Source organism: Serinus canaria, chromosome 3 (genome assembly GCF_022539315.1).
Source record: "Serinus canaria isolate serCan28SL12 chromosome 3, serCan2020, whole genome shotgun sequence".
NCBI classification, from domain to species: Eukaryota; Metazoa; Chordata; class Aves; order Passeriformes; family Fringillidae; genus Serinus; species Serinus canaria.
Window position 1 is genome coordinate 77,920,367 of NC_066316.1, and position 13,094 is coordinate 77,933,460.

At 41.4% G+C, this 13,094-nt stretch overlaps 1 protein-coding gene across 4 annotated transcripts in view; it reads right to left on the bottom strand.

Moving 5' to 3' along the window:
* Positions 1-4,143: 4,143 nt before the first annotated feature.
* ORC3 (origin recognition complex subunit 3) overlaps positions 4,144-13,094 on the bottom strand; it is a 35,288-nt gene continuing 26,337 nt past the window's right edge. Inside the window, exons 15-20 of one of the 4 annotated variants that reach the window (XM_050972563.1) lie at positions 12,843-12,922; positions 12,273-12,370; positions 11,235-11,376; positions 6,965-7,081; positions 5,837-5,913; positions 4,144-4,707 (exon numbers count right to left, since the gene is read on the bottom strand). In XM_050972563.1, the coding sequence (XP_050828520.1) occupies positions 4,602-4,707; positions 5,837-5,913; positions 6,965-7,081; positions 11,235-11,376; positions 12,273-12,370; positions 12,843-12,922 (620 nt within the window). In that variant the 3' untranslated portion in view covers positions 4,144-4,601. The other 3 variants (XM_050972562.1, XM_050972561.1, XM_050972564.1) reach the window with 3 other exon arrangements.

Genomic DNA, 13,094 nt, shown 5'->3' on the forward strand with positions numbered 1-13,094 from the left:
GGGTCAGTTTTAGACCAGGAGAAGGAGTTGGATTAAAATCTCAGGTCATTCTTCAGAGGCAGAGAAATCTTCCTTATATTGGCTGTAGTGTTTCGTGTTGAGGAAGCATGTTTGGTACAGAATGGATACAAAACTGGTGATGTAACTTGCTGCAGCTGACTCAAACAGCAGCTGCACTTGCCTTCCTTCAGATTTCAGTGACACATTAAAGGAAATCTGTTCTTGAGATAGAGCAGGTGCATGCACTGCAAGCTGGAACAGTGTAGCCATTGCAAGAGCTGAAAGTGTGTAATGCCTGTTAAGGGTTGAGAGCCTTGTTGGATGCATTCAGCTGTTGACACAATGCTGTGTTGGTTCTGGCTGCTGCTGTCTGGGCAGTGCTGCGTCTCTGAATCACTGCGAATTTCCTACATGGCAAGTCTAGATTTGTGTGTTATGGGGTGGAAGTATTGCTACCAAAGTTACCTGCTCTGGGGACAAGAAAGCGGTTTCAAAGTAATCATTTGATTATAAACTGCTCCCCTCTCTGACTTAGTGTCAGCTTCTGGTTAAAGGGAAGTCTGCTCTGTGATAGATCTATGTTCCATCTCAGATTAACAGAGGAGTTTGAGTTGAAGCTGGTAAATGAACTTGGTAATTGGCTCATGCTTACTTACCATATCAGAGAAACCTTGTGATGAGCCCTGCTGCTTGGTGAGCTTTCACTTAGGAGTGAGATTGAAGGTTCAGAATTGGACACATTGCCACAGTATCAAGTATTTTCTGCTCACTTCCCTGAAACCTATCTTGCCTAAATATTTGGATTATCTCTATTTTCAAAATCCCAGAAAAGAGAAATCTCTGCTAGATTCCCCTCTCAGGTCTTCTGCCACTGAAGATTAAACCATCAAGGGCTGTAATTTTTGTTGTCTGCCTTGAAGTCCTCAGACCCTCTCCTTCCTGCTCCTTACTTTTTGACCTCCTTTTATTAAGCTGCCCAAGCTAGGAAAATTACTGCTTCTAGGTGGACCACTATGCAAAATCTGGCATCCTCATACATCTCAAGTATTTCCTGTGTTCTTATCTTTTCTTTTGGGATATTAATATTTATAAATAAGAAGTGATGTCATGCTAGCACCCAGCCACTCCTGTACTGCTCCAAATTGATACATAGTAAGCAGTCTTGTGGCGGATGAAAAGCATGGCACTATGGGTGCTGATGTATCACAGCTGTGGTATGCTTAATTTGTGCCTGTTTTGGAGATGAGGTTGCATTCTTTAAAATTTTTCATTTTTTTAACCTGCTGCTTGTTCTGTCTTGGACTTCAAACTGACTCCTTTACTTAATCTCAGTGCCAGTATCTGGTGTGATGAATCACACATGAAAGACTTGTTAGAACAAGAGTCACACTCTTCAGTAGGAAAATGGCTGGCAGCTTGATAGCTGTTGGAGAAACTAGGGAAATTGGGGTACTGTGAGGAGCCAGCTGTGCTTGAAAACCAACCTGATTTGCAGAACCTTTTCAAAGGCTTTTGAGTTGAGAAATGGGTACAGTTTAGTAACCAGGCAGTTCTTGGCACTACACTTTGTGGTGGCCACATGTAGAGTATTTCTGCCATTTGTATGTCACTGCAGTCATACCTAAAAGCCAAGCAAGCTGAGAACAGTTAACTGGAACTTAACCAAGATCTTTGGTTTCACTCTGTTAACCTGTTTATAAAAGGTAGTGATGTATTTCCAGGCAGATCTCAGTTACTGTGTACTTGAAAAGCAGCATGCACATCCTGTGTGTTGATTTCTGTGTCTGGATGTGAGAGCGTATAACCATGACTCAGCAATTTTCAAGGATGCAAAGGAAGGCGATTCAAGCAATCTTGTGTGCTGAGGGTTGAGATTTGCCTGTGTACATTTGAACAGCATGACCAGTCACAGATTCTGCTTAAAAACTGTTTTGTGAAAGCTCTCTTTGTTCCCAAGTTGGGAATTGGGAAGGATTTAAGCTTTCTGACTCCACAGTGGGGAGAAAAAAAAATTGAGGCTGGTAAAGTATTAAAAGTTGATGCTCTTGTTACCCAGTGCTTGTGACTTTAGTATTGGAAGTCATTCTCAGTGATGAAATGGCTTTTAATGGGCTGCTCATATAGTTTATTGCTGTTGTAGGCTTCAGGATAAAAAAAATTACGAAGATTGTGTTCGAAACCAGTAGTGCAGTAGTGTAAAGAGATGTCAAAGAACAGTATCTGTAACAGTAGAGAAAAAGGGTTGGAAAATTATTTTAATGAGTGTTAACTTGCATTCAGGTCTGATTTTTGGCAGTAGTTCCGTTGAAAGATGTGGCTACTTAAGAATATGATACAGTTCAGAGGTGAGGCTTTACACTAGAGTTTCAGAACTACTACAGACATTAGCACTTTGAGGTTTTTTTGTACTGTTTTCTTTAACTGAACATTGCAGACAGTGAACATTTTTGGAATGTCTGCACAACATGTTATTACTATGCAGACAGTTATAGAAACTTAATTTTTAATTTTCCAGTTGAAATCTGTTTCAGATAAGGCGTGTGAGGGTGTCTCAGCTGTTACTGATGTTGGTTCCAGATTCAGTGATGTTAAGCTCTTTATCCAGTATAGTAGGACTGATTGCAAAGTCCAGCTTCTGAAGAAAGAAAGGTGAACTAAATTAAATTTATGACCAGTTTAGTTTGCTTTTAACTGTTCAACCTTCTTACCCTCCTTGCTGAAGAAAATGAAGCACCAAGGACAAAATCAAAGATTTGATCTGAGAAACCGTATGTAGCACAGCAAATGTGACTTTAAACCATATACAAATTTGTTAATAGTTCAAGGGAAGAAACAGCCATTAACTATTAATTTTACTGTTTTAATGTCATGTTGCCTGCACATTTGGGGATTAAAGGCCACACACTGTTGAGGCTGGTTTCTCTTTATTTCTGAATGTTTTACCCTCTGGGGGTGTGAAAGTCACCTGGGTGAGGTTAGTGGAGGGGGGTGGCAGAAGACAGCTACACAGCAAAGCACTTTGCTTCTTGTCCTCTTGCACATCACGAGACATTTGGTGCGGCTCCCTTTCATTTGTCAAGTGTGTTTGTGAGATAAACGGGGTGAGGTTCAGGATGGGGGTGTTCAGCCTTCCCCTCTGCTGAAATGTCTTGCTTTCCTCTCTGCAGATGGAAAGCCATCTGTATGTGCTACTGAACAGGTCCCTGATCTTGCTTACCAGAGAAGAATGGGAATATTTTACCTGTGTCTTGAAACTTTTTCAAGTGCTCCACTGCAATCCTAACAATTCATGTTCTTAAGGTTTTTGTCATTTTCCCAAGCTGTATGTTCTGGCAGTAGAGTCATAAAACTCCTCCCCGTCCCCCTTCTGAACTGGCTGGCTGCATTTAGAACCAGACCCCCACTTACACATAGCACGACGTGTCGCTGTGACTCTCTGATTCCTGCAGCTGGAAAAAACAGGGAGGGCAGGAGTTGTGTATTTAAAACAAGCCTGGCCTCTCTTATCTACATTCCCGGGGAAACAGCTGGCTAAGTTACTGGTTCTGTAACAGGACTTCCCCTCCCCAGTACAGATCTGGTTTATGGAAGTGATTATGGAGGGTTTAGCAAAGCATAGTGGATGCACTGCTCTGGAGGGCAATGCAGCTTTTCCCCTTTGGTTCCTAAGGCTTTTCCCATGGTTGAAGAAAAGGGCACAGACACTGGCATAAACACATTTGCTTCTCACACAGAGTCAAGGGAAAAGGGTGGTCTGAGAAGGCTTATTGAAGATGGATCATCGGATGAGCAGTGCTGGTACACGCTCAGCCTACGTTACTTTTCACACAGCTGTTTCCTTTGCCTGCATGCAGCACAAACCGTTGGCCAAGAGGGAGGTTACAACATGTGCTTTAGGTGGGGATTTTCCTACCTTCCACTTGAGTGCACAACTGCCATGTTCTCAGTGTGCTGACACAAGTTTTCCTAACTGCAGAAGTCAATTAGTACCCATCAACTTCAACTAGAAAAAGGAATTCAAACAGTTCACTTTTACTCTTGCCAAAGGACAAAACATTGCATCTTCACAATTACTCTCTTTCTCAAAGAGTTTTTAGGGAGTTAGGACCAGTTTGGAAGAACACACAGCAGAGGCTGAGCATGGAATTTCATTGTCTTCTTTAGCATACTTGTTTTATTTATTTTTAAACCTAGTTCAAGGATCAGGAGGCATTTTATATTAATGACTCAAATCATATCAGCTTATAAGGATGTTAATAATACTGCTTCATCACTTTTTGGCTGACACAGCCAGTGCTGTCCTTTTGGCTTGCTAGCCTGAGCTGTATCAGCGGACTGTTAAATATCACACATCAAAGAAGATTGAAACTGGCACAACAATACAGTATTTGGAAAATGAGCATTAATACAGCAGAACATTACACAGGGAAGATGAGCATTAAAAAACAACTCTATTCAAGCCTGCCCAGGCACTCAGAATGTATCTCACAACATTCAGGCACCGCTGACTTTGACTCAGTATGCAAAGTTAGCGAGAAGTAACTGTGTGGGAACACAGCCCTTGCTCTGTTGGGAAGGTTTATTAGCACCTTGGTGGCACATTAACAGCCTCCCCACGTCAGCCTTGCCACGTGGTCAGTTTTCTGCTTGCTGGGCTTTATGAAACCCAGGAGCTCCAGTTCAGAAACGGCTCGAATAAAGCGAGCGCTGGACATGTCAGTGAAGGAAAGAAACCAAGTACACTTGATGAGACAGTGACAAACACACTGTTCTCTTCTAGGGGGGCAAGATTTCTAAGTCATGGTAAGCACAGATTTCACAACATGTTGCACAATAGAATTGTTGGAAATAAGGGCAGAGCACAAGCTGCCTACAGAAAAAACACAAATCTTCGATCTGATCAGCAGTTCTGCCACATGCATACAATGTGACAACAAAGGAAGAGTTCCTTTTCCCACTGCTAAGAGAAGCTTAAAGCCTACAAACATACCAATTTTGAAGTGTCTCAGAATAATTTATACTTTTATATGCCTTGAGAAAAAATTGATAGACAATTATAGAGATTTTTTCTGAGGTTTCATGGCACCACCTTCTCTTTTTTATTCACTCTGCCTTTGTTGCTGCCTCCCTGACATACAGGTTTATGTTCCTGAGTTAGAGAATTAAATTTATTGTGAGTGACAATTAACAGTGGCGCTTGTAAAAAAGGAAGGGCCAGGAAAACCAGGTATAGTATTAGAGCATACAATTATCCTTCCTCTAGTTAAGCCTACTTTTGTACAACTATTAATTTCTGTGGCAGCACTACTGCTGTAGCCATGAGTTTTGTTCTAATGCTCTTGATTAAATATTTTTTAGACCTCAGTTCAGGATAAGGACAAAGTAAGAAACACAATGGGTGTCCTGTGCAAAGTAAGTTCTCAACTCCAAGGTACTGGATCATAATGAACTACTGCTTCTATTTCTTCACCTGCTCTTTAGGTCAGAGCTCTCCTCCCATCTGTTCCCCAGTAATGCTCTACCCCTATCCAGCAGCTAAACCAACTCTCTGATGATTTACCCAAACAGTTTCAACTTGTTTTATGGACTTTTGGTTCTGTTTCAGACCCAAACACCTCCTGCAGACAAAAGCTGCTCTCTTACCTTACCATTCCCAGCCCAACTATTTAAACTGATCTATTTCTTAGACATTTTCAATATACTAAGGCTGTTTAAAGTTTTTTTTTTTTTTTTTAAATTAATTAATCAGTGTACATGAAACTGTATTTTAAAACCCCTGGTTCATAAATCCTGTAAGCTTTTCTATGTCAAGCTTGAGAAAAATGAGAAAGGATACTGGATAACATCATCCACCTGGTCTGAGGAAGCTGCATCATTTGGTTCCTCAGCTGCCATCACCACAGTTGAGAAAGCCTAGAAAGGGAAAAGCAGCACAGATTTATTCCAGTTTATAGACAGACAGATCTGCATATAAAACAGTGACCTCTGAGCTGAAGGCTATCACTCAGGGGGAATAAGATCTTGAAAGGAGAACACCAAGAGTGTGTCAGTTCAGCAGCAATCAAAGAGCAAGCAAGGTTACATATTACCATGGCAGGAATACACAATGCAAGACATCACTCTCGGAACTCCTGTGCCTGCATTTTAAATCTCAAATGGTTCTGGGTCCTGACCCATTCTCAGAGAAACTAAAGAATTGAAAAAATACTCTCAAGGTGAGACTGCTTAAATATTCTGGGGAAGTGATAGAGTTAAATTGGCAGTGAAGAAATCTATAAAACTGAGGGACAGCAAGAGTCTGGGTAGGAATACACAATACACACCCAGGGCAGCAGCAAACAAAATACAGCTGGAAGAAGTAAAAGGAGTATCCTCTAAACTGCAGGTGGTTAAGCTAGAGAGTTTCTTGCAGAGGATGCTGTGGTTGCAAAAATATACTGGTAATGACATCCAGGTAGGTTTACAAAATACAGAAGAACCACTCAAGTTTAGGACACCTTAGAGCTAAAATGTGATTGTTAGCCAGGGAGACTTTATCATATTAATGTATGCTCTCTTGCTATATTCTCAATGCTTTTGGCTACAGTGTGAGACAGGTTTTCAAGCTAGAAAGACCCAGGCTTTTCCTTGGCACAAGCATTCTCTCCAAGAGCCCCCCTTGCCTGTTTCCATTCCAGAGAACACTTAAAGATGAAAAAAGAAAGGCAATTTTGTTAAGCACAAAATCTGATCTGTACTGAGCATAAAACAGAAGTAGAAGCAAAATAGTTTCATCACAGATTAACAGAGCTGGAAATAAATGATGCACAAAAGAGAAAGACTTATGGGTTCTTGTGGTCTTGTGGACCAAGGTATGCAATGATTTAAGCTGCCAAAAGGGGCACTGAAGAAAAGCAGACATACAGCAAAAAGGTAAATCAGAATACTGAAAGCAGGTAAAGGTACTGTTTGCATCATCACATACCTCTAACCAATCAACAAGATTGATCAATCTGCCACATTCCAAATGAAGCTTATACACTATGCATATGTCAGGGGCTTTGTTAGAAATGCCTCCTCCATCACATCTCAGAGCTTGATTCTGATGAAAAAAAATTGAAGGCAGTAACTTTGATCAGTGTCTAATCTTGAGCAATTCCAAGGGCTAGATAAAACATTATTTCAGGTAATTCAGATAGTAGGTATTTTATGCAAACGTTTACTCACCATTGTTGTTTGTGAGTTTAATGGCAAGTCGATGGTACAAAGGGAAAACACCCCCAAAAACAAACAGGAAAATAAGCACACTATTAAAAAAAAAACAACACCCCCCCCCCCCCCCCAGCTACATCACCCCTGGTGCTCCTTCTATAACACTTATGCAGTATCTACTGTAATGAGTGATTATCTGATTATTCTTTTATGCAATTTTTTTGCTAGTTCTATTTACACATGAGAGAGAAATACTCCATTTTATGGAGTCAGAAGAAACTAGTCATGATTTGCCACATAGAAAATAGGAAAGTATAATTTTTCCCCCAGCCCCCTTGAAAGGAAGAGGAAGACTTACTAGAGATTGTCATATGTACTAAAAGTAATGGCTTCTCTCATCTCAGAGTTTTATCTTTGAAATGTATCATTTATATCTGGCTTGAAACTCAGCATCTGTAAAGGCAAAAGTCTAATTTCTTACTAATTACACTATATATCAGGAAATTCCTGGAATCATTAAGATTGGAAAAGCCCTTGCAGATCATGAGTCCAATGATTAACTCAGCACTGCCAAGGCCACCATTAAACTGTGCTCTTTACTGCTGCATCTACATGTCTTTTAAACTTCTCCAGGGATGGTGAGTCCACAACTTCCCCGGACAGCCTGTTCCAATGCTGCTTCTTTCCAGGAAGAAATTTTTCCAAATATCCAACCTAAACCTCCTTAGGTGCAACTTGAGGCCATTTTCTCTTGTCCTGTTGCAGATTCCCTGGGAGAAGAAGCCAACCCCCACCTGGCTACAAACTCCTTTCAGACAGCTGTAGACAGTGATAAAGTTCCTCCTGAGCCTCCTTTTCTCCAGTCTAAACAATCCTATCACTCTCAGCTGCTCCTCAGAGGACCCTTCCCCAGCTTTGTTGTCCTTCTCTGGACATGCTCCAGCACCTCAACGTCCTTTTTAAAGTGAGGGGCGCAGGACAGGACACAGCACTCAAGATGCAGGCTCACCACTGCAGAGTACAGGGGGACATCCCTGCCCTGCTCTTGCTGGCCACACTATTGCTGATCCAGGCCAGGAGCCATTGGCCTTCCTGACCACCTGGGCACAGCTGGCTCATGTTCAGCCACTCTTGATCAGCACCCCCAGGCCCTTTTCTGCTGGGCAGCTTTCCAGCCTCTTGGATTCAAGGTCATCAGCACTGAACCATTTACTTGGGAAGCTGAAAAGCCACTCGAGCCAGAGGCAAAAGTCTCTGTACAGATGCAGAAATTTACAACATTTCATTTCAGTTTCATGCACTCTAAGTCAGCTGTCTTGACATGAAAACAACTCCTTATCATTCCTTTCAGGTCACAGAAGTTTGTTCTAAAATATTTTCATATGCTAGTAAAATAGACAAGCAACTTTAGGGATGTTAGAAAGCTGTAGCAATGACAGATACCTTCAAAAGAAAAATGCTTTTCAAGACAGGAAAGAAGGCTAAGCAAAAAAATTTTGCTCAAGAATCTGTAGTTTACCCATAGATCTCAATTCCTGCAATTTTTGAGACTCAGCTGAGGTTTGGACTCTGCAACTTATGAGACATTTCACAATTTACAGGACACCTAGCATTTTTCAAGTTTATTTACTCTCCTCTACAAGGAACAGAAAAATTCAGAGAAATATGGCTAACCCCTCACAGTGTTACAATGCTGACATGAGTTCACCAGGAGCTCAGGAGTATTATGGTGCACTTCTGTAACTCAGGAGTGTACCACAATAGTTTCCAACACTCCTGTGTTAGCAGCTGGCACACATGAGGTTACTTTTCTGGCTGATCTAGAAGTGTAATGACTCACCACTGCCCAAAAGGCCAACACTACACCCTTCTTCTCTCTCCCCCTCTCCTACAGCACCCAGCTCTGGCGTTTTCTACTACTCACCCATGTGCCAACCTGGCAATGCTGGACTCAGCATTGCTTTTCTAATTTTAAGGTTAGAACAGTTAACACAACCAAGAGAGGATGCAACTTCCAGAGCAACTGCACGCTCCTGGAACAGGCTCATCTCTAGCAGCACCTGAGAGATCCCAGCCTCCCCTGTGGGACCTGGGCCAAGCCTCTGCAGCGCAGCCAGAGAGAGCTGGGAAGGAGCTGCAGCTGCCAGCGGGGAAACCTCAGCTCTGAGGCTGCAGCACACGTGCGGTCCCGAGAGGAAATACCCAGGCTGACAAGCAGGAAGCTGCCCCACAACGAGCAGCCAGCTGTCAATCCATCTGTACGGCACAGAGGTGCTGCTCCCAAAAGAAGAGAACAGGAGTGGGAACAACCCAGAACACAGCTGATGAGGAATTGCTCTTGCCTGACCCTGCCCCAAGGTTAGACAGAGGACACAGCACACCTTGCTCTGGAATCAATGCTGTTATCCCAAGGACCAAATCCTTTTTCCCTGATATGGGAGCTGGTATCCTAAGTTTCAGCTTGTTAAATTTTCAAGGGATCAGTGAAACCAGAGTTAAGCTGGGTTTGGTGCAGTTTTTTTTTTTTGGTTCTTTTCTCACCCCAACCTGATAAATATGACCCTTGGTTCACACTTTGCTAAATAACTAACTGGACTCCTGTAAGCAGTGCATCACATATTAATCATTCACTGGTACTCTACTAAAGCACTTTTCTGTCCTGGCCTTCTGGAAGGCCTTCCTCTCCAGTTTTGGAGAACTTTGCTCTGGTCACGGTGCAGAAAAACACAGACCATGCAGAAGTCATAGACAGAAAATACTTGAATCACATGGATTAAAATGCTAAGCAAGGTACTCAGCCAATACTGCTACTGTTAGAAGCTATGCCAAAACTTCACAATCTTCTCAGAAAACACTGGAAATATGTTAAAGCATGTCCAAGTACAAAGTACAGGATGACAAAGGGCTTTAAATCTTGTCAACTCATCAAAGAGAACAGAATACTTATTAAAGACATCTGTAGTTAGACATTCCTGGCTGTCCTAGTCTATATATTAACAGGTTTTTAAAAATATAAATTACTGAGGTTCACATTAGGTTTCTTTAATGGTAACTTGCTAACTGCTGTTCTCACAAATAAGCTCTGTAAATGGTTTTAGTAATAACTCCTGCACAGCAAAACTGATAATCCTCATTCAAATCGAGGACAGTGCCAGCAAACCCAATATAAATCAGGTTGTAGATTTCAAAAGGCTGATCTCTATCAGCCTTTACAGTTCCTGGAAAGTGTTAGCTTTGATTCAACTAGTGCATTACCCAGATACAGCCACAACAAATATTTTCTTCAGAATTATGAACCGTTTTTAAGGAAAAATGTTAGGCAATAAGAACAACTTCAAGCACCTTCTATAATTAAGTAAAAATGAAGAAATGTATGTTCACTCCTTTTCCAAATCCTAGTCTATTTCTTTCTTTTGGTCATCCTTTCAGTTTGACTTATGAAAGAAGTAGAGAACAGTCTGCTTTTCTCTTCTATAAAAGGGCAGGGTTAAGCTGATTCTTTTCTTGGACTCAGAAAACATAAGGATATCAATGTACAACGAGGATTAAAATAAAACTATAGAAGAAAACAAAGGACTTGGTCAAATACGCTGTAATTATGCTATTTTAATGTTACGACTCGACCTGAACAGCCTTTACCTTTCAGCCAATCTACATAGTGAGGACTGAGCACCAGCCCTATTAAGAAAGTCTCTGGAAAGAGGAACAGACACTTTATTTTTCCCTGTGGACAGTCATCCTAATTGCAGTGGAGGACAAAATTAGTTTTCTGCTACATCTACAGAAGAAAGAAAATAACATGGCTAGAACACGCTCTGAAAAATGGATTCCTCCTACAGAACTCTTCCCAGAATTACCTTCGCCAGACAGATTCCCCAGCTCCTTGAACAAAGTCCCCAGTTGCTTATCAGCACTTGCTAGTTCTCTGCAAAACAGCCGAGTATGTGCCAAGCTTCATGAAACAGCAAAACTCAGCCTTGTGCACCATCCTCACAGAGCCTTCAGAAGCACTCCAGGGCCCGAGCAGCCCAGCTGTCTCTTACCTTCAGGTACCAGTGGGGGTTGTTCAAAGCTGTGTGCAGGGCAGTCCTGGGGGCAGCATTCAAGTGCCCTCGGAGAACAGCGGCGCCGTTGAAATACACAACCTCATGCAGGGTCCTTTCGTCTGCAGGAACAAGGTATCTTCTGGAAAAGCATCAGGTATGGGGGGTGTGGGGGAGACACAAGCTTCAGCTGAAGGGAAACAACACAAGTCTACTGCTGTCAGACTACAAAAATGCATGTTTCCCATCCAGTACTGAAAAATCTCTGAAAAATAAGATGAACAGCACTGAAATAAACTTTTAAGCAGAGAAGTCTGTTGTTATCGATTCTGTATCTAATGGATTTAGCACAGAACTCTAGCTGGGACACTGACAAATTCAAAAATAAGGGCAGAAGCCACAGTGCTAACCCAGTCAAGTACTCCACAGATGTTACTTATCCATCTCAAGGCCTCATCATTAATATCTGCTCATCTTGGCCTTCCTAGCTGAAGCTTTTTGCTTGGCAGTCATTCTTCTGTTAGCTTCTCTGCCTCCCCCCACCCTCTATAATTAACAAATGCCTTCATCTCTTCCCCCACCACAATAAGCCTTTCACATTTTCCACTGCAGAGCTGCCTCCAAAACTGCATCTGCTATGGCTTGCTCACCAAAACAGTTCCCAAAATGGACAGGATATCACACTTGACATCTGTACAGTTTCGTAAGAAGAACAGATCAGCAAAGATTAGGGTAAAGACTCTTGACTTTATTTTGCCACTTATACCCACTCCTCCCTCAACACTGTCTCAGTAGACAAAGTAGGTTGGTTCATTTGTATTCTAATTATTTCAACTGATCTATTGGAAAAGAGGTGTGGTTTGTTTGGTTTTGGTTTTTTAGTTATTATTTTTAGAGCCCTCAAAGAAAGAATAGGAAGAGAAAAAAAGTGTGCCACAGGGACCGAGACACAATTTTGACAAGATTAACATGTTAGTAAAATTTCATTTGCAACTTATGGTGCAAACTAATGCAGGAATATAAAACAGGAAGGCTCACCTTACAAGACTGTCTATATAGTCAACAACTTCAAAACGAAGCATTTCAAACTTTGTCAGTTTCTTAGACCTCCTTGATTCCTTCAACTCCAACAAAGTCTTTAAAAAAAAGTGGTGCATAAGACTACATGGGAGGCAGTTATTCTCTGGAGAACACAATCTATGTGTTTAACATGTATAATTAATTTTTGCTGGCATGTTCTCACTGATGATGTTTGAAATGTAATCATGCAGTTATTTTTATTTAGGCCAATGTATTCAGTTCTCAAACCCGTAGGAGTTTGAGAAATTCAAAGAAATATGTGTTAGGCAGAATGTCTAAATTACAAGTTAAATAAAAAGAAAACATCTAATTTGCATTTTAAAATCCTGGTTTATGATTATTTTCTATAATTTTCTATGTGTCAGGAAGCCCTGAAATACATAGTTGGTACTTATTCATTCATTTTTAAGATGAGACACTCACACACAACCCTTTACTCAGAGCTCCAGCAAGCTGGGAAAAACTAACCATGAACATTTTAAAACATTAATTTAAGGAACCAGTCAGTAAAGCCTCTGCAGGCCTAACCTTCTGAAGATGATAAAGGTCTGTCTTCTTCTGGAGCTCCTTTTGTGGCGATATGGACACATCTCGTTCTTGGGAAGCTTCTGCTACTAAAACAAAACTGATGTTTGATATGTGGGGTAGACTTTCCCTACATAAACCTCCTAACCCAAGCAATCTTCAAAGTACTCAGCAGTTCTTTGTTCACATGGACCCAACCACAGGCAGCTTTTGGGTCTTGCATCTTGTAGAAGATTGTTAAAAAAGGAGTCTGCA